Source organism: Fukomys damarensis, unplaced genomic scaffold (assembly GCF_012274545.1).
Source record: "Fukomys damarensis isolate Sample0158 unplaced genomic scaffold, DMR_v1.0_HiC HiC_scaffold_16, whole genome shotgun sequence".
Taxonomy (NCBI): domain Eukaryota; kingdom Metazoa; phylum Chordata; class Mammalia; order Rodentia; family Bathyergidae; genus Fukomys; species Fukomys damarensis.
Window position 1 is genome coordinate 131019117 of NW_022900928.1, and position 22109 is coordinate 131041225.

General features: G+C 43.8%; 1 protein-coding gene across 2 annotated transcripts in view; it reads left to right on the forward strand.

The window, feature by feature from the left end:
* Nucleotides 1–16047, forward strand: part of Trpm8 (transient receptor potential cation channel subfamily M member 8) — an 85657-nt gene extending 69610 nt beyond the window's left edge. For both annotated transcript variants that reach the window (XM_033764712.1, XM_033764714.1), the window contains 4 exons: nt 2037–2136; nt 3089–3122; nt 10668–10759; nt 13639–16047. In XM_033764712.1, coding sequence (XP_033620603.1) covers nt 2037–2136; nt 3089–3122; nt 10668–10718 — 185 coding nt within the window. In that variant the 3' untranslated portion in view covers nt 10719–10759; nt 13639–16047. The remainder of the gene's footprint in view (nt 1–2036; nt 2137–3088; nt 3123–10667; nt 10760–13638) is intronic.
* The last annotated feature ends 6062 nt before the right edge of the window (nt 16048–22109 follow it).

Consider the following 22109-nt stretch of genomic DNA (forward strand, 5'->3'; position numbering starts at 1 on the left):
GTTTTTTTTTCTTTTTTTGTGTGTGTGATTCAAAGAGCAATCTGGGGCCGGGGATTTAGCTCAGCGGTTCGGTGGCCTGCCTTACAAGCACAGGGACCTGAGTTCAATCCCTGGTACCCAAAAAAAAGCAATCTGTATTCATTATAGAACATTTGAAAAATACACAAATATACAAATAAAGATCATGGGCACATGTAACCAGTGAAGAAGAGATAAATATTGTCAGCATTCTGGCATTTTTTTCCTATCATTCTCATTTGGCTGTGTAGTAACTGTATTGCTCTATGCATGCGTACTCAAAACTGAATTTGTTCATTTAACTACTAGTATAATATAAACACTTTCAATATCCACATTATAATAGATATGATCTGTCCATATTCTAATTTTTAACAAATAGTGGAATAATCTAGCCATCGGCTGTACCATAATTAACGAATCCCTTGAGGTTAAATGTGTAGGTTGTTCCGATTCTCATTAGCATAGGGTGTGTTAAAGAATTTAATGTGTTCTTTTGGAGCACCTCTCTCGTTTTTCTTTGAGTTATATCCCAGGGAGAAATTTTTAGATAGAGTGTGCACAGTTTGTGTACTGCCTGTTTCCCTTCCCCTACCATTTCACGCCCAGTTTCCAAGGCTGTAACAACGGGCAGACTTTTGGCATCTTTTGGGCTTCCTGTTTCTTCACACCCTCTCCAAGAAAGACTACAGGTGTTCTCTGAGAGCCTGCTCATTTCCCAGGATGACCAGTGAAACCTCTGTCATTAGTTCAGCTCGCATTTCTCTGGCTGTGACAGAACGCAGCCAGTGTTTCTTGGTCCTTTGTCATTCCTGTCCTCTCATCATCTGTGCTTGGGAGCGTCCGTCTTTCCGCGTTATTTTTAAGTACTCCTCATCGGCTTCCGTGGATATTTTGGCTTGAAGGAAAGACACTGGGAACACATTGCTAGGGCCGACATAATTTTTTAAAAGCCGTGGTTAAGAACTATTTTGTAAACTGAATCACCACCATTTAAAAATAAATACATATGTTTGGGTGTGGTAGCACTCACCTTTTATCCCAGCTACTTGGGAAGCTGAGGCAGGAGGATGACCAGATTGGAGTCTGGCCTGGGCAGTTTAGCAAGACCTTGTCTCAAAAATATGGGATTTGCTTAAATCCGAGCATTCTTGGACCCTCAATTGATTCTTTTTATCCAGAATGCAATACAGAAAGCAATATCCAGAAAGATACTGTAATTCCTAAATTCTAACAGAATGAATAACTTTAAATGGTAAAAGTAAAAGCTGCCCAAGTCTGTTCCAAGGGGTTGCCTGCACAAATGTGTGTGCTCTCTCAGATCCATGGACTGAGGAAGCCGCGAGAGGTCCACTGTGTTAGGGCCTGAAGTGTGGCTGGAGTGATGATCAGTTCTTCGGCTTGCCTGCCTTCTGGCACGGTAAGAAGCTGAACTCAGACTCTCACTGGAGCATGTGGCAGGCCAGTGTACCACCCTGCCCTGGGTCGCATGAAAAAGGAAGACTAGAGGTGAGAATTTTCTTTCAGAGCCACACCGACACTGTGTGTTTGACAAGGACGGGAACGGTACCCTCAGCTGCTCTTCCTCTCCTCCAAAGCTCTTGCTGCATTGTTAGGCTGCCTGTTTGGAAGCCGTTGGTAATTATCCAACTGACTGGTGCAGCATTTTTATGTCACCAGAGTGGAAGAGGAGCACACACGTATCCAATGTGAGAGCCAAATTGGTTAGCAGAATGATTCTGCTAAGTCATGAAACACACAGACAAGTTTTGAATTGATCTGTTTGGAATAAAGACTGGGTGATTATTCCATATGAGGAGCTGATTGTTCACTGTTACCGAGAAAGCCATTAATATCCCGTAACCCCACACCATCACTGCTAACATCAGTCAGATCCACCAGGGCAGAATCCAGCTCCTCTAGTTCCAGGGTCCTCCCAAAATGCCAAGCAGGTATTGATTTAGAAAGCAAGAGGCGGATGAAACGATCTGAATGTCTCTCTTTTCTCATTATTCAAGGTTTCAAAAACGAGGACAACGACACTCTGGCATGGGAGGGGGTCATGAAGGAAAATTACCTTGTCAAGATCAACACAAAAGCCAACGACAACTCGGAAGAGTATGTGGGTTGCCCCCTTGGGACAGTAAGATGGGAGGAGAGTGTAGACAGCTCATTTGTGCACACTCTGTAATTAGCATCTGCAGAGGGCAGCAGTAAAGCCCTGTCCCCCAGGCAATTGAAGATGCTCACCAGCCCTTCAGGAAGGGAGAAGCCACCCCCTGCTACCGTGATTGTCTGTCAGGGCCCTGGGGGAGAAACAGGTAGTTGGAGTCTACAGTGGAAGGCCACAGATAGGGTAACACAATCTCCCACTGCAGAGGCTGATCTAGGAAGCTCCACCGGTCCTGGGCAGATGGCTTTAGGGGTCACACACCTGTTTACCACTTTGATGCCGAAGTATAGAGATCAGAAGATGGAAAATCCATTGACTGATCTTTCATAAGCTCTCCTTCCGTTTTAAGCATCGTTTGTGAGCTGCAAGGAGTTGTTGTCAGTGCCCACGTGATTCATAAACATGATCATTAAGCACCTTGCAGAAATGGCTGAGTTTCAGCTGATTCTCCAGGTGGTTCCCAAGTGACCGTCTTCACAGACAGCTGTCAATCTTTCTGGGGGCCCAAAACACACCTCAAAAATATGCTCTAGCAAACCGTGAAGGATAAGCATGAGGAGGAATCCCTCCGTTAGGTCCCACACGCTATTGAAAGTGGTGCTGAGGCCATTGCTCTTGGCTCTGAGACATGGGGTGGGAGAGGGACAGACCTTACAAGTGCCCTTTCCCTACCCAACAGGAGAGGCAGCGTTTATTGGCTGTCCTTCTCATTGTAGCAAGAAAGGCATTCTGCTCTGTTTAGGTATTAGAAAAAAATCCAAAAGGTGAATGCAGCTGGCCCTTGATTGAGCTGGAAATGAAAATAACCCGTATTCTGCCCCCTAGAAGACCAAAATGAGGGCAGAGAGTGCTCTCTCAGCCCCTCTCACTCACTGTCTTCCTGTAATTTCTCTGCAGGATGAGGCATCGGTTTAGACAACTGGATACGAAGGTATGGCTCTATTTATAACTTAGGAATTTAAAAAATTCTCCAGTGTCTTTGAGCTTTCAGGTAGATATCCATGGTGAGAGTCAGAAAACAAAAGAAGTTAATTGTTTAAAAGAAGTAGAAAGGACTGTTTTCCATCCGCAGTTTTCTTCTTTTACCAGATAAGCACGAGGGGCTAGAGCCAGTGGCTTCCCCTGCTTCAGCTCCTTGGAAGCACCATGCCCACCATCTGTGATCATCTTGTCTGTCTAACCAGGGCTCTCTCCTTCTTCTCTCTGCTGTGAGGCAGATGAAGATGTTTGCAATAGTGGGGAATCACCAGAGAGCTCAAAGGAGCTGTGTGGGAGCCTGCCAAACACTAGAGGAGTCTTCGATGCCAGTCTGATTTGGTGCCTACTTAATCTGGAGGGTCTTTTGCACACACAAACACTCCTGTGGGTGCTGGGCACATGTAGCCCAAAATGGTGGTGGAATTCAGCAGAAATTACAATCGATTTGTAATTACCCGATACCTCCCAGGTTCCGAGGAGCGGGTGATGTGAGCTGTTTTATCGTGGTATTTGGAGAAGCCTGACTGGTGACGTTCACGGACTGTGCGTTGTGCCTTTTGATGGCTGGACAGGACCCCATGTGGTGTGGTCAACTGTTCAGCACACGTTACCTTGTCCTTGGTAGGGTCAGCAAATGTTTGTTGAATGAATGAAAGTTGCTTTTCGCTGAGCTTTTTAGCATGAGAATTTTTCCAACACAATTTCTTGTTTGTTTATTTGTCATCTGCCAATAATTTTAACAGTCAAGGCTCTCATTTTCATGGGCTTCACCTTTGAGGTTCTGTGAGGCACATCAGTGACCTTGACTGGTGCCCACGGTCTTCTTGCCCCCCCTAGGGTGGCTCTTCCTTCTTCTGCCCTTCCTCTCCTCTCCTCTGGAGCTGCCTGGTCTGTATGTTACAGCAAAATTCTCAGGGTAATAATTCACTATGTGCCAACAGCCGACGTATTAGTCACAACTCTGTTGTCTATTGCCACCCAATGAAGTACTGCACAGTGAGGTGACTTCTGACAGACACTTTGTTCAAGGTGTGTGGGTCAGGAACTTGGGAAGGGCCCCACTAGGATGTTCCACTTCCTGTGTCATCAGGCATGGACCTCATGTTCCTCTCTGAGGCTCTTCTCTCCCTCGTGGTGTCTGATCCTTTGGGCCTCTGCATGTGAACAGGTTTGTCAAAGTGCGCTGGCCTTGTGGCTGGCTTCCAGGAATGACAAAAGAAACTATCAGTACTGTTCAGGGTGTGGCCTGGAGCTGTCCAAGTATCACTTCTGACAGAGTCCATCAGTCCCAGCTATCATGGACCAGCCTCAGGAGGAGGAAGTGGTGGCTGCCACCTCTGGTGACACTATCATACCAGTGCATACCTTGTTACAGATGCTCCGGTTCTGAGGTTATAGCTGCTGATTTTTACTGAGGGACTGTGAAGACCTCTGTGTCATTAGCATTGAGTGACTGCACACTCATAACCATGTCAGGATGTGTATTGTAGTTATAATCAGTGAAGAGAGGAAAGCAAAGTGCTGGATGTTTCTAAAGGTTAGAGAAGATTCGAAGGATTTTTGAGAGAATACATGAAAAGACAATAGGAGACAGGATTCTAAGAATGGATATTTATATTAGACATACATAAAACCTTTCATGATATATCCACTTTTTCCCACATCACATGTTTATATTAAAATATGTTTCCTGCTGAATCTGTGTGTAGGCCACTACCTGCCAGGCATTGAGCTAAATCTGTCAAAGCTGATATGGGACCTGAACTTTATGGATGGACTTTTTGGTAAATAGTTTGGGTATAGAAGGCCCTTTCAAGTTCAGTGATATGGCAGTGAATAGCAGAAGTGATTTTCTGTGCGGTATCTGGTATGTGCTCAGCAGATGGCCTGTGTCTGTGCTGGGAGGGAACAGGGATGGGAAGCTATGAAAGCCCTCGGTCGGGAGAAGTATGGATTGTTCGGAGTGGCCAAAGTGGGGTAGCATGAGCCAGGGAGAGCTGAGTGGGAAGACACAGAGAGCCTGGGCAGTTCTTTGAGGGGATCCGAGCACCTCTGTGTAGTGTGGGAGCTTATGTCCATGCAAAGGCAGGATCTGGAGAGATTCAGGATCCACGAGAGACAGATCTGGTGTTCTCTGCGGGGAGAGCCCCCCGAGGGGTCAGAGTGGCAGTATCGAGGGGCTTAAGCAATCTGGTTAAGGTGACAGAGATCCTAGGGAGGTGGCCAGCTGCTGTGCTAGTCGGGAAAACAGTCTGCTTTAGTGTGTTTTGTTGTTTTGTCTTTCTGGTTTATTTGAGGTGATCTGGAGGGAGTTGACTTAGGGGTTGGGCTAAAGCTGGCCCAAGCCACACCTTCATCCTGGCCCTACCTGGGGACATCAGAGAGTGACAAAGGAGGGCATCACAGTGGATGCAGGAAGAGAGGAACATGGCAGGAGCCTGAGCTGTCTGAGAAATGCACTGGGCCTGGAGTCAGGAAAATTGGGGAAGTGGAGACCTTGGCTGAACTGAGAAGATTCCCAGGGGAAAAGTGATTTACGGACCTAGATGTTTAAGCACTTGGGTCTACGGTGGCCAGCACTGTCTGTAGGAATGGCAGACCTGGGTTGGGGGTTGTGAAGGTGTCCTAGGGAGTCACCGAGAACTGAAATTGTAATTGAAGGCTGTTCCCACACCTGTATAAGCTAGTGGTCCCCAGAGAGCTGGAAGGTGCTCACAAGCTGTCCCATTTACCTAGTTATGGAGCTCAGCCTCCCTCTAGGTTCCCCCAGATGCCACCTACATCACACACTGTCTAGGTTTTTGCAGAATTGGGGCAGATGGCAGGGGGACTCCAAGCTGTCCCCTGCTTCTCTTCCCTTCTCACATGGTCCCCTGACCCGTCCCCTTTTGTATTCTCTCCTGTGTCTTCTTCTTCTTCTTCTTCTTTTTTTTTTTTTTTTTTTTTTTTTTTTTTTTTTTTTTTTTTGGTACTGGGGATTGAACTCGGGTCCTTGCGCTTGCGAGGCAGGTGGCAGAAGCACTGAGCTAAATCCCCAGCCCTCTCGCGTGTCTTCTTACTTCCTCTTTTGAGCAACAAACAAACAAACAAAACATCCTTGACTTCACTCACAGAATTTTGTGATCATCTTTAGATCTTTTGTTTATTGAGCAAGCTCTTGAACTCCTTTTTAAATTAAACTGCATTTTAAAAACGCTTCATTGAGCTATCATTGACCTACTGTACTATGTGTAGGATCGAACTTGTCCTTGCGCTTGCGAGGCAGGTGGCAGAAGCACTGAGCTAAATCCCCAGCCCTCTCGCGTGTCTTCTTACTTCCTCTTTTGAGCAACAAACAAACAAACAAAACATCCTTGACTTCACTCACAGAATTTTGTGATCATCTTTAGATCTTTTGTTTATTGAGCAAGCTCTTGAACTCCTTTTTAAATTAAACTGCATTTTAAAAACGCTTCATTGAGCTATCATTGACCTACTGTACTATGTGTTATACTTGAGGTGTATAATTTGATGTTATGGTCCACGTATAAATTACAAATGATCACCACCATCCAACCTAGCTAATTAACATATCTGTCACCTCCACATAATTGCTATTTGTGCATTCTGTGTGTGTGGAGAGACTTAATTTAAGCCTTTTACTCAGTCTGGGGCTATAGCTCATCAGCAGAGTGATTGCCTAACGTGTAAGGCCCTGGGTTCAATCTTTAGCAACAAAAAAGAAAAACAGACCTACTTTTCAGAAAAATTCAGGTAACAGTGTAGTGTTGATCACAGCCCCCATGCTGAACAGGAGCTTTCAGAACTCACTCATCTCCTGTAACTGAGATTTGTGTCCATTGACCACCATCTCCCACTTTGCCTTCTCTTTAAAAATACTGCCGAGTTTCCCATGAGGTTCACAGGACATCTGTCCCATCCACAAATCTGTTGATTGACCCCTCGGGTGGCTCTTAATTTTGGCTTCTCTTATGAGTAATGCCATGTTGATTGTGCTAGTGCAAATTTGTCTTCCTGATTCTGATTTCAGTTCTTCAGATAAATGCCTAGGAGTGCTGGTAGTTCAGCCCTGGTTGTTTGCTTTTCTGGTTTTGAGAAACTTACATCCCATTTTCCATAGCAAGGACATCAAATTACATCCTCACCAGCCAGGTACAGGAGCTCCCTTTTCTTCACATCCTCGCCAACACTTATTTTTCTTTTTGATGACAGCCAGCCCAGCAGATGTGAGTGGTTTCACTTGCATGTTCCTGCTGATTTGAGACTTTGAGCATCTTTTTTCATAAACATGTCAGCCTTGAATTTCTTCTTCAGAGAAGTGTCTGTTTAGGTCCCTTGCCCATTTTTAAAAATTGGATTATTGTGGGTTTGCTACTGAGTGACATGAGCGCCTCATGTATTTTGGCTACGACCCCTAGTTGATATATGGCTTGTAAATATTTTCCCCTTTCTGCGGTTCTTCTTCCATGTTGTTGATTATTTCCTTTTCTGTGAAGAACTTTTTGTTATAATCTATTGTCTATTTTTGGGTTTTTTTTTTGGTACTGAGGATCAAACTCAGGACCTTGCACTTAGGAGGCAAGTGCAGTGCCACTGAGCTAAATCCCTGGCCCATATTTTTGGTTTTTGGTGGCTGTGATTTTTGGGACTTCATTCCAAAAAATCTTTGCCAAACCAAAAACAAGGTTTTCCCCTATATTTTCTTCTAGAGCTTTATAGTTTTAGGTCTTCCACTTAAGAATTTAATTTATTTTTGCTTTGATTTTTGTATTTGGTGTGAAGTATGGGTTCAGTTTCACTCTTCTGCAGGTGGAGATCCAGTTTTTCCAATACCACTTATTGAAGAGTCTACCCTTCCTCTCTTGAATTCTTGGTGCTCTTGTCAATGATCATCAGACACTAAATACATAGGTTTAGTTCTGGGTTCTGTCCCATTGGTCTATATGTTTGTTTTTTAGCCAGTACCATCCTGCTTTAATTATGGTAGCTTTGTAATATATTTGAAATCTGGTAGTATATACTTTTAGTTGTAGTCTTCTTGCTAAAGATTGCCTTGCCTACTCAGAGTCTTTTTGATTCTCTATGAATTTTACAATTTTTTAACTTCTGTAAAAAATGTTTTGGAGATTTTGATATAAATTACATTGAAACTATAGATCATTTTGAGTATTTGGAGTACTTAACAGTATTCACTCTTCCAATATATAAATATGGGATATTTTCCCATTTATTTCTATCTTTATAAATTTCCACATCATACTTGGTAAACATCTTTTATTTCTTTGGTTACTAAGTATTTTATTTTTTTTTGTTACTACCACAAATGGGATTGTTTTCCTCATTTCCCTTTTGGACCACTCATTGCTGGTGTATAGAAATGCCACTGATTTTTGTATGTTCATTTTGTATCCTGAAACTTTGCTTAATTAATTTAATGTTTCCAGCAGTGTGTGTGTGTGTGTGTGTGTGTGTGTGTGTATGCACATACACATAATCTTTGACTTATCTACATACACAATTATTTGCAAATAGATTTGGATACCTTTTATTTCTTCGTATTATATGGCTGCTCCCATAGGATTGCCAGTACTATTTAGAATATTAGTAGTGAAAATGGGGATTCTGTCTCATTTCAAATATTAAAGGAAAAGCTTTAGCTTTTCCCCTTTGAATACAGTGCTATTTTTTTTTTCTTCCTTCATATATTGCTTTTAGTGTGTGGAGACAATTGCTTGCTATCCCTTTTTTGTGTGAGCTTTTATCATGAAAGATGGCTGAATTTTGTCAGCTGTTTTTTCTGCGTCCACTGAGTTGACCACAAGAATTTTGGTCCTTATTGTTAATGTAGCTCATTGCTGATTGATTTTCGTATGTTAAACCAATCTCACATACCAGGATAATGCCATTTCTTTTCAGTATATTATCTTTTTGAGGTTTTCCTAAGTTAAGCTTGCTGGTATTTTGTTGACAATCTTTGCATCTTTATTCACCAGAAATAGCATCCTATAGTTTTGTTGTTGTTGTCTTTGCTTTGGGACCGGAGTGATGGCGGCCTCAGGGACTGAGTGTGGAAAATATTCCCTCACCTACTTTTTGGAAGAGTTTGGGGAGGGTTGACATTTGCTCATCTTTGAATATTTGGTAGAATTCATTCATGAAACCACCTATTGCTAGGCTACCTTTTGCTAGAAAGTTTTTGGTACCGATTCTCTCACCCTGTTTGCTGTGGGTTTGTTCAGGCTTGGTATTTCTTCTTGACTCAGTCCTGGTAGGTTGCATACAGTTTGAGATAAGGTTCCAGTGAAGATGGTGTTTTCCCTGTGTCTGTCAGGGGGTACTTTTTTCCCCTGGTGGATGATGTAGTATATGGCTGTCTGCCCTGCGGCCAGAGTCCCTCATGTAGGAAACTTGTTTATCCTGCAAGACGACCTTGCGGCTCTGGTTTCGCCATGGCTCTGATGCTAACTTTCCTTTCTTCTTGGCATTCAGGGAACGCTCACTCCGGCGTAACCCCTGATTCGTGGAAGGTGAAAATCCAATACACAACCATAGTAAGAAATGAGGTTTATTTTTTTTAGTCTCACTAAGAGTTTGTGAATTTTGTTTATCTTTTGACAAAAGCAACTCTTAGTTTTGCTGATTTTTCTACCGTTTTTCTATTCTTTCATTTATTTTACTCTTAAGAATCTTATGTTCTACTTCGGACTGCTTATTAAAGCCATTTTACTATTAGTCAAATCCCCTGTGAGGGATAAAAATTGCCTCCCTCTCATTATAGCAGGAAACAAAGTTGCTCATAATTGACCTAACTCTGCCAGTAGGGATCTTGCGTCTTATTTATTTAGGCAGTCATTAAGTCATTTGCCCTGCTTTTTTAAGTTAAAGGAAGAGGTTGTACCAGAGGTGTACCAGTGTCGTGTGTGATTTAACATGAGTTTATGCATCTCATGTGACAAATTTGTGAAACTTACATACATCAAGAATAACTCCATTGTGCCTTTGGTTTAAATTATGCTGTAGGGTTTATACTATTTGCATATGTATGTATTTGTGGGGCAAGATTGTCCATTTGCAAAAAGTTGATTTACTGGTATTATATATTGTATTATAATTTTACAAAACAAAGCTTTATTAATATCTCATAATTTTTTTTATTTTGGCGTTGCATTTAACATTATTATTTTTATGGATTTCTCTATGTGTCATTGCAACCTGTCATTTCTATGAGGGAACCACTAGTGACTCACATTTAAGTTAAGCTAATATTAATTGGTTTACTAATTAGCTTACTAATTGCTAATGATAAAATGTCAGAAAATAAGCAATAATCAGAGCTGTAAATATCACATGCCACCATTATTCAGTCCCATCGCAGATGTGCCGTATTTGCTATTTAATGTACACATCTGTTCCATGGAAAAGCCATAGAGCAACCTCTTAAAAATTGAACTTGGAAATTGTGAATTTAAGACCACTTGTGTTCTTTTTTCTTCCCAAGCTTAATGATCTCAAGTGTCTCCTGAAGGAGATTGCTACTAAAATCAAATAAAAAGATGAACTGTCATGGAAAAAAAATCTAATTATAGCAAGGTAAGTGGCTCTAATGTTTTTCGTCACTTTAAAGATTTACATATTTTAAATTGGCCTGCCTTTCTTCTTTTCTGGCTTTCTTTTTCTCTTTTTCTTTTTTATTCTTTCCTGGTACAGGGATTGGACACAGGGCCTTCACACTGAGCTACATCCTCAGCCCTTTTTTATTTTTTATTTTGAGACAGGGTCTCACTAAGTCACTGAGCTCCCCAGACTGGGCTTGAACTTATGATACTCTGGCCTCGATTGTTTTTAAATTATGATAATTTTCTTATTTTATTTTCATTTATAATCAGGTTTGAAAATAGTGCATTGGGCCAAAAAATGCAAATAAATTCAGGAATAGAGAGAGCCGATCATGTGGAAAACCCTCCTCCCATTTCCTTCCCCACTGCCAGCCGGGGGTGCAAGCAGGTTCTCAGGCCTGTATAACGCTCTCGCAACCTATATAACCATTACGACATACACAAAACAAGGTCGTGCTGTTCTAAGACTTGCTATTCTTTTCTTCCTTAACACTGCACCAGGGGTATCTCCCCGATCAGTGCCTAAAAAGTGGGCTGTAGTTTCATAATTCATTCTTCTGTTTAGTGGTATGAGATGCACACATATATGATGAACACCTTTTACTAACAAGGCTGTTTCAGTGAGACATTTGAAGGTTTTAACACTAGCTCATTTGTGCAGTAAAAATGTAACTCAATTCACTGACAAAGTTGGGCTCTGCCCCAGGACCTGACCATATGCCGTGTTTCCCCATTACCTATACAAAGCCTGAAAGACAAAGTCAAAGATGTTGTTAGGGACACGAGCAGTTAGGAAAAAATGGCAGTGGGCATTCCACTCAACTAGACATTTCTGGGAAAGTAAATTGCAGAGGCCGGGTGTGGTGGTGGGCGCCTTTAATCCCAGCACTTGGGAGGCTGAGGCAGGAGGATCGCTGTGAGTTCGAGACAAGCCTGGGCTACATAGTGAGATCCAGGTCAGTCTCAACTACACAATGAGACCCTGTTTCAAAAAACAAAAACAAAAAAAGAAAGTAAATTGCAAAGAATGGAAACGCAATGAGAAATTCCTTCTCCCACCCACTCTTCGTCCTTCGCTCCCTTCTCTCCTTCCATCAATATTTCCTGAGTGCAATTGAAACCCAGAGCTTGAGGGCCCTGGGCTGATCACAGCCTGTGCAATTCAGTGTTTGAACATTAGACTCTTCCTTCATGGAGCGATTGTGCTACGGGGGAAACCACCGGGCATCGCCTCCTTTCACTCTGGTCCCTCAGCTCTCTTCCTTGAGGGATGACAGTCGCAGATCAGAGATAAAAGTCCTCCACTATGGAAGACGTTTTCATCAGAGCAAGATTGATGCACATCTGATACAACCTGAGAGCCAAGCTCAGAAGCCCCGTGTTTTCGGGGAAAACTGGCTCTCAGCTGTGACACAGCAGTGCTTCATGAGGACGGCAGCAACCATTATGATAAATTATAATTTGGGTTTGAAATACTCATCCTTGTTGCTTAACTTGCAAGCTGAAAGACAGAAAACATAACCAGGAAGAGATAAAATAATTTAAAATAATTTTTAAAGATCTAAAAGTGATGAAAGAGTTGCAATAATCAGAAAAGATTCAAATTCAGAGTTGCACCTCGACCCCTTGGACTCTCTGATCTTCTCATCTCTTGTTCTTTTTCAATTATGTTGACTTCAGTCAAATGAGCAAATGGGCTGATCTCCTTCCTGTATACCTCCCTTTGGTTAGCCTTTGACCTTCATTAATATACCGAGAGTTAATTAATTGTTGAACAAAAGTGGCTGGGAAATAGGATGTTACCTCCTTTACGGTGTGTGTGGTGTACCCAACTCCATGCAAGCAGACAATGGCGAAATGACCATCTAAGAAAACATGCATTCTTAACCAGTGACATCTTTCAAGAAGAGAATTTGGCAAGTCCAATTTTTGTGTGCTTCACTTCCAGATAGGAGATCTTTTGTATATAGTCTCTGTTTCTCATATCTTTAAGAAGGTCTTGGAAAACTCAACTTTATAAGCAGCTGGCTACATGCCACACAAAATCACTGTTCCGGGGCTTCCTGGTGCTTCTTCCTCTAGTGGGCTGAAGGTAGTTGTTTCCCTTAGGGTGATTTTCCAGGGGAGCGATCATCAGCCTGTGGTCAGTGTGGCCTGGTACACATGGGAAGCTGGCTCTGCACACAGGTCTTGTCCAACTCTCCCACCTCTACCCCTGAGCCTGTCTTTGTCCAGTAGCTTATGATGGAACAAACAGCCTCATTGTGTCATTTCTTTCTTCCACACTGAGAGAGAAAAGAAGTGAGACTCCAGGGTGACTCAGCCTCTGGTTTTCTCTTCATACTAAAGGAGGGCTGTTGTGTTTGCGGGGAGGCTGATGCCCCTATAGATCTTCCTCCCTACACAGCGCTCCCCTAGTTCTTGAATTTGCTGCACTTAGATTCTGAAAGTGAAAGAATCTGAACTTGTTCCTTTAAGAGTCATCATATAACTGCATTTTTCTGGATTATTCTAATTTTTAACCTTATTACCAACTCACTTTTATTTGTGCTGAAACCACAGAGCAAGTGCAGTCTTGGGGACCTTCTGGTTCTTCAGCCCAGTTGAATGAGCTCAGCCTTGGTCATTCAAGCTCCCTCACATGGTTCACACTGGCAGACAGACCAGAGCTTGCATCTTTCTGAGCAAAGCCTTCTCAGGGCCACTCCCATACCAAAAGCAAATCTCTTAAATTTTGGTGGTGTACTTGGAGCTATTCCCAGTATGGGCTCAGTATATTTTGAAACAAACCACACCCTGCCTAAGGGCATCTGTGAAACCTTTTCCTAACCTGCTCTGTTCTTTCTTCCACAGATGACATCAGCCAAATGCTGAAGAACACTTTTGCCACGGCCTACTAAAGGAGAACTTTTCAGGTCCCTGTATGCACTGTGGATGGTTTTTAGGTCCTCCCAGCATGCCCACATCTGCAAACAAATTGTGTGACTGCTTTCTCACTTGCAAAGGATGGAAAGGAAGCGCATTTCTAGCGTGTGCTTCTGCACGGGGGGCACCTGTGACTGTCTGTGTCAGGTGCCCTGTCTTGGGGGTTGAATGTTTAAATCTCTCTCCCCTCCTCTTTCTCCCTTACTTTTCTTACTTTTAACACATGCATCAAACAGAACATCTCTTTGACAAACAAGACCCCGGTCATGCTTCTATTCTTGTGTTGTTATTTTGCCCATTGCCAGCTGATTCTCTAGTTTTTTCCTTTTGTATTATGGGGCTATAATACAGTGATGTATGTGAAAAGACTTCCAAACCAGGCTAGATTCTAAAACGTGCTGGGCCACAAGGTGCTGCTCTTCTGGAGAAACCATTTCCTTTTGCATCTTGCTTCTCACTTGTATAGGAAGGGGCTTGAGCAGTGACCTCCCCTCTGGGTCTCCCCAGGAGCAGCTATGAAAGGATCACCCCCTTCCCAACCATGTGAAAGTCACCTCACCCAAGAGAACCCTGAGAGGCACCCCTGAGGGTGTTTGGGTACTTTTGTTTTGCTTATTATTTTTCCCATTGAAAATAATATAGGGATATTATAGAAAGTCAGGCATCACAGGGATGTAGAAAGAACAGAAACAGCCCTCCTTTTCTGAAGTACTCATGCACACGTCTCTGGGTGTTTCCCGACTCTAGTTTTACTTCCTTGAAACTTTTTAATAGTGTTGTCATACTGCACCTACAAATTTTAATAAGCTTTTTCACTTAATATTTTATTAAAGATGTTTTATTTATATTCACGGTATTCTTAAACAGTATGCTAATAACTTCCTGATACCCAGCCTCTTGTGAGTTCCGTGTGGTTGATCACTTGAAGGCTGTTTTCGCTGGCCCTGGGGATGAGTGGCTCTGTGCATAAATCTTTTTTTCTGCATTTGGGAAAACTTCTCAAGGCTAGATTCTAAGGAATGTCTATTGATTATCAAACCACTTACAAGGCTTTTACATAAGTATATAGCAAATAGGAATTGCTAACTTGAGCATAAGATATTAGACACACTAAGCTACAACTATTAAGATAAAATACTGCATTTAATCCTTAGCTTAGGAAGAATCCAATATGCTTATTTCAATATTGTGATGACACAGAATTGGAGAGATGTTGGACTGAGACCCAGGTCTGGCCTTCTTTGCAAGTGGTGCTATCTGAGCTCAGAAAAGTGCATGAAGTGCATACAGTAATTTAAATTCGTTTTCCGACTTTGAATAGACTATAAACCCAGTGGATGAAGAAAGGAGTCTTAGAAGGAAGCTATTAAATGAACATCTGATTAGAAAAACTACAAAAGCATTACCCAAAAAGTCTATTTTCACTTTTTTCTGGGCAGTAGTAAAATGGGCCATTCAGATCCTTCATGACATTTTTGGGAAATGAACACAAATAAAAGGTTCCTTTTTACTTAACCCTAAGAATGGCCTAAAAGGGACTCTCACTCAAAGGGGCCCATCAGTTCTTGGTTTCAGATGCTGAATGTGAATGGGATGAAATTTACATGACAGAAAATGGTCCATGAATGGAAAGCTCAAGATTTTCTCTGTGAGAGAGAATGTCACTTCCATTTTACCATGGCAACTAAAATACCTGCTGTTTCTGACACCACTGGGGAGAAGGTGGTGTCTTCTCCACGTGGATTGGAAAAAATTATATATGGCAGGAAAAAAATGGCAGATTAATAAGATTGTACAGAGATGAAAACAGTCTCAACCTCTCGATTCAAGTGGAGAATTTGTGTGAAATCTGTAAATTATCCTTAAAACTCCCTAAAAACAAGGGTCATGAATTTGTGTGTGTATTCCTGTTTCCACTGATGGTATTTCTGTTGTTTTGAGAAATAGGCCTGTGGGTGACCCAGTATGAGCAGCAGAAGAGATTCTCGCATTGATCCTGGGGTCTTGAACATTTTCTCAGAATTCACTTGTATTAGTCGGGGAACTTGTAAGGTTTTCCATTTCTGCTCCTCTGCCAGATGTTTCAGCAAGGTTACTCCCTAGGATTTCCGTTACGTTAAATTGTGACATCCAGTGTAGCTCATGGAAACAGCACATACACTGAACATTCCTCCATTCAAAGGTGCTACATCTGTTTGCATGTATTAAATGTGGCCCATGTACCTGTGCATAGCCACTGAGGGTCCAGAGGCTTGGTTTAAATGAGTGAGTTAACTAACTAAATGATGCAGGAATTGTCTTGTGTTGTTTTTGTCATTCTGTGGATAATGAAAAATAAAATGCTTTCATTGAGTCAGTCATTTCTAAGGGATTTCATTCTCAGAGTTACATGAGTTGACATCTTTTGAGCAGATGACATTCTGGAACATTCTGAACATTCTGGGACATTCTGATTGAATGTAAGCAGAAGAAAGTCCCTGTGTTCTGGCTTTTGTCAGTAGAGACAGATTTTGATCAGTGGCCCATTTTAAGTGGTTCTTGTTTAGCACCAATCTGTTACCCAGGGGTCTCCAGCTTCCCAGTGCCACCCCAGTTATTTCTGAGATTACAGGGGTCTCAGGTAGGCTCACGGGCAGGCACACAGGCTCTGTCCTGGGTTGGCCTGGATGCCCATTGTGGGATGTAATTTCCTTGCTGTCAGCCCCAGCCCCTCTGATGTTCCCTGCTCCCTCTCCTCCAAACCTTATTTATTCCAGGAGGAACTGGGGAACAAAGTGTGTCTCCCCCACCTGCTGCTTCCTGGTAGCAGGGAGACTCCTGGTGTGGTTGTCATGGAAACAACTGCTGCCACAGCCTCAGTCTGAAAAATGAAGGGCTCAGAAGTGAGGCCCTGGAGACAGACTTCCCAGAATCCTCTGAGATCCTCCACCCAGGCACAGGCAGATAGCCTCTTTCATCCTGAGGGTGGAGCTCTGGCAAAATCAACCCTTGCCTGCCTGCTCATTCCTTTCTGACCTGAGCAGACACTTCAGAACCCACCTAGTGCGGGATCCAGTTGGGGCTCAGGAGCTGTGTGTACACACTGACAACATCGGTTATCAGATTTTTTTCCCTACAAAAGTCATGTTATAAATAAATGTCTCCTGTGAGTTCATATGTGAGAGGAAACTGTGGCCCTCATCTCCCACCATTTTACAGTCTGTTGGAGGATCCAGGTGAACTGAAAGTGCAGGATTGACACCCTAAGGCTGAGACCACATGTGGGGGCCCAATGTGGACACAGGGACATGTACAGGAGATGCCAAGGGAGGTGGAGGAGCCCTTGGCTGCTCACCCTGCTTCTGTAGTAAGGAGGAGGAAATTGGCTTCCCGAATTCTCTCTGGGAGACCATCTGAGGAAAGTAGGGCAGAAATTCCCCAAGAAACATTGTGGGCAAAGAGCAAGACACAAGCACTAAAGGCCGTCACTGCTGTGTGCCAGGCAAGGGCAGGGCATCTGGAGTCCAGCGGTAATGTGGAGGGGATTCAGAGACAGAAAAGGGCAGCAAAGTGAGGCACAGGCAAGGAGCCAGTAAGGGTACAAGTCTTCAGAAAAAGAATATACAAACCTAGGCTGAGGTGAAGTGCAGTGGTACATCACTTGCCTAGCATGCACCAGGCCTGGATTCCATCCTCAGCACTGGATAAAAAAAGGTAAAGAAACAAAGGTTTTGTTGCAGAAGGAATTGGTAAGTGACACACACAGAGAAGCAGAATGGAAGTAAAATAATAAAAGGTTTATTTTGTCAACAAAAGGCTAATTGCACTAAAGCAGCACCAGTGATCCACCGCCCACTAGGTTACAGCTCCTTCTTTTATAGGTTTCACAGCCATGATCTCATTCAGGTGGTTACATTTCATTCTCACAGTTCATATTACCGATATACAAATCACAGTCACAAGACACTTAACTTTAACCCAGATGTAGCATTCTTCGTAGTTAGGGAGTTTATCTTTAAGATTCGTCTAGCTATCCTAGCCCACAGGAAGGGGGTGTTCAAGGTCAGGAAAGCAACGTTAAGCAATTGTTCTTTTAATCTTGATACATTTTACAATCATGTGGCTCTCAGAACTTCGGATCTTGGGGTCTCAATGGGCCCCGTTGTCTCAGGATGAGGCCAGATGTCCCATTCTATGGTTGATTTTGAACTAAACAAAGCAGATTTCGGTTAGAAAAGCAGAAGTCATTCTATATTTTCCTCACATTTTACAGGTTTTTGATTATTTACAAAAGTTCTCTCTATCAGTGCCACACCAGCAGGTCACAGGGAATCTTCTAGGGCATGCTGTGGCCTAGAACAATGGGGCAAGTTGTCCTTATGGATGGAACCATTTGCAGAGCCAGAGGAGTCCAAGGCAGCTCTGTCACGAGTCCCAGCTACAGAGAGAAGGGATGGAGACTCCCAAGAGGGTGCCCCAGGACTCAGCTAAGGCAGGTGGGGCTCATCAGAAGTTGCCCACGGGCTGGTGGTTGAGAGCCCAGTGCAGACCTGCTGTCCTGGGCTTAATTCTTGATTCTAGGAAATCTTAGACCCACTTCTGGCCTGAGTCTGTGCTCACACTGGTTCTCCTTAGCTTCTTTTGTGTTCTTGCTTTTGAGCAAAGTGGCTTACAGCATGGTGATCTTGTGACATTCACCCGAACACATCAGCAACAGTTTTCCAGGGAAAATGCAAACAGGTCACTGGGAGCTGCCCCCACAGCAGTGAGGAGCTGGGACTGGGGAGCTACAGGGGCTGAGACTGTGGATAGGGCAGGGTTGAGGCCATCTCACCTTCACTCCAAATGCCCCCTTTACACAGTGCATGGATGCTTCATTGTCATTTAAAAACAAGCAACACTAGGGCCGGGGATTTGGCTCAGTGGTTCCACCGCCTGCCTCTCAAGCGCTAGGGCCCAAGTTTGATTCCTGGTACCAAAAAAGAAAAATTATGTAAATCTGCTCATTGGGCTTTATTGGCTTCAGTAAGTGCAAAAGGACAAGCCAGTGCCTCCAAGTGCCCCTCACTATTGTCTGTGGGGACCCTGATCTCTTGCCAGAAACAGCGAGGGGCTTCTGTCCCTGTTAACCGATGGCCTTCCCCACACCGGGCCTTCTTCTTTCTGAGATGAGGGAAAAATAAAAGGAGAGCAAGACCCAAGCTGGCACTGAGCGCATCTGCCTCCCAACCCACCCCTCGTGTCCTCGGGATGAGCCTCCCTCCTCCAGCCAAAGTGCAGTCAAGCCCACTGCATATGCCCGGGCTCTGCTTTGCCACGAATCCACTGGGCTACCAGCACCTCACCATGTGTGGCTTCCCTGGCAGAGTTGTCTGCCTCCTTCAGGTGCATCGGGGCCATGTGTGGAAGCTTTGTCTAAGCCTGTATCTTCAGGAACCAGCAGCCAATGGGGGTCAAGTCCCTGCCCCAGGATGACCGGGCCTGTGGGTTTCTGCACGGCTCTCTCCCTAAGAGCCCAGCCAGGTGCCAGCACCAGCAACAGAGTCCTTATCCTTCTACCCCCAGGCCCTTCAAAGCCCAGCAGTGCTTAGGGCTCTGACCCTTCTGTCCTTGGAACCTCAGGAAGCTGCAAAACTCTCATTCTAAGTGAGGGTCATTTCCAGGTCAGAAAATAATTCTCCTTCCACTCCCGAGAGCGTGCTGCCTTCCAGCTCCAGAATCCTGGATTTATGTCCTTTTCTTATGAGTTTTCCTTTTTCTTCTGCTCCTGCTTTAATGCAGTGGCACAGTTTCTCATCCCATTAAGAGAAGGGAGGCTTTCATTCTCAGACCTAAGACGCATTTGATTTGAAGGACGGCCCTCTTCCATTTGGAAAGATGAGTTCAATTTCCTGGGCGCCCACCCCTTGCCTCTGTGCTGGACGAGCCCCGATTAATCCTCCAGCGTTTCACGGTCTCAAAGAACGCAAAATCCCCACTGATGAGACGGATCATGAAAAGTCCCTGGGCTTTCGCGTCCTTGTTAGAAAATGTGAAGCTGAGCTAAGTAATTATTCAGGCTGTCCCCTCTTTGGGATGCTGACATTTTGTCACTCCCTGAATAAAGGGCAAAGAGAACAGGCCTTTGGTGCCTTTGAATTTATTTCTGTAGATAGGGCAGGGAGGAAAGGACAGATATTAAATGACAAGTGTTGGAAATTTTCCTCCTCTGCCCTCTCCCCAGCTCACTTGGCTGGGCAGACCGCCTTTGGTGTGGGGTGACCTCAGTGGTAGGAAAATGGGGGACCATTAGAAGGGAGAGAAGGACTGGTGGATGGGTCTAAGAGAGGACGTGTGGAGTGGAGTAGAGGACAGGAGTGCGACTTAGGGCCGTGTGTGTGTGTGTGTGTGTGTGTGTGTGTGTGTCCATCTACATACATGTGTATCTATGGGTGTGTACAAGTGCACACAAATTCAATGAAACTCTAAAGTGCTCCTCCCTGTTCCCCTGGCTTCCTCCTCTCATCGGTGCCATTGCAGACCTCCACAGCCCTCACAACCTTGGTTTCCCTCGTTTCCCAGCCTCCTTCCCAACTGGGCAAACAGCCTTGCTTTCTCTTGTCCATTCCAGTGGCGACTTCTCCAGTCTCTTTTCCCAGTTTGCAGGTTTAGCTTACTGGGTCTTGCAATAGAGGCACCATCCTTAGTCCTCACCAATGTCAGTCTCCTCCTCCATCTTTCCGGGAGTCCCACAGGACTGATAGCCCCTCCTTGTGCTTTCCTTTGGTCTGTTTCCTTCCTCTCAACTAAATACTTCCCCCAGAAGTATCCCAGGGTGCCCAAACCCCTTGTGTCTTCAAAATATGACACCTGTGTTCTCTAACTTTTCATTACCCTTTCCATCTCCTCTCTGCCATAATCTAAATTTTCACAATACAGTAGACCCTTGACTTACAAATTCAGTCCATTCTTGAGGGCTGGTTGTAACTCAAGTTGGTCAGTGAAGGCTCAGGCTCCTCTCCCCTGCCTTCACAGTCTCTCTCCTGTACACAGGCAGATCTCAGTGTCCTTAGCGAGACACTTTTTCAGGATTTTCCGCTTAACTCCACACAAGAAATGGTGTTGTCATGTTCCTTCCAGGACTCTTTGAGGGTGAAATCTGTATCTGAGACCATCTGGAAGCACAAGTGGCTGGTATTTGGGATGTAACTCAAGACTTTGGTCATAAGGTAAAATTAAAATTCTGGTTCTAACCCAAGTTGTTGGCGTGTCAGGCCTGTAACTTGAGGGTCCACTGTATTGTTCCTAGATCCCTGGCCTCTGTTACTTTCCTTAGGTTTATTGGTTCACCTGTCTGATCTCTGTCTGCTTTCATTTCCCACAAAGCTCCTTTTCTGAGCTGATTCTGAGTCTTTCGGTCTGGTGATACTTTTGCAACACCTCCTGTGATCCCTCTATAGTGCAAATGACTTTTCTTTTAAAGTTCTTCAACACTGTTGTCATTTTGCATGTGTATTTCTGAGCTGCCTTGGTTAATATTTACCTTCCCCATCGAAGTATAAGCTCCTTGAAGTCAGGAACCATGGCAGGGCTTGCTCATGGCTGCCTTTCCAACATGCAGCTCCTGTCAGGCAGGTAACAGCTAAAGTTTAATAGGCCAGTCAATGAGAAAATCAGGTAATCGGGGGGCAGTGATTGCCCATTGGTTTACTATGCTTTTGCAGTTTGTGAGCACAGACACAGACTGCCTTTGTTTCTATCTAGTCCAGGAACTTTGTACACCGAAGGACCTTGGAATATAGAAATAGGATTTCTCTGCAGAGTGAAGGGCAGACCTGTTGGCTTCCCCAGCAAAGATATTGTCTTCCTGGGGAAGAAACAAAGGCTTACTTAGTGCATGAGCTGGGCTCATGAAGCTCAGTGCTCTTCTGCTGTAAGACAGTTGAAGGCTTGTGCAGGTCTAAATAATTCTTTTCATGTTGTTCTGTGGAGCTGCGGCTCAGGGAATCAAGGGGAAGAATGCTGAGACTCTGGCTCCTGTGTGAGTGACAGATGCTCCTGCATCTCTGACTTGGGATCCTTGCCTTGCAGGGTCCATGCCAGTTGCATTTGGAGAAGGTCTCAAGCTCCACACTGTTCTTAACATTAATTAGGACAATTATATTTTATTCATTCTGTATAATTTGTAGGCTTCAGTCAGCATCAAGACATCCAAAATGAAATATATGAATGTCTAGAGTCCCAGTCCCTCTTTTCCCTTACAAGTAGGACAGTTGCATTCCTGCAATCACCTCTATGTTACAATTTGAAGTAATCAAGAGTTTTTGCATTTCTTCTCTTTTTTCCCTTCCAATTTTGTCATTTTTTCTGTCCTGTGTCTTTAATCTATGCTCAGTTCTCTTTCACATGGTTACACCAGTTTTCACCATAGGGAGTTAGCT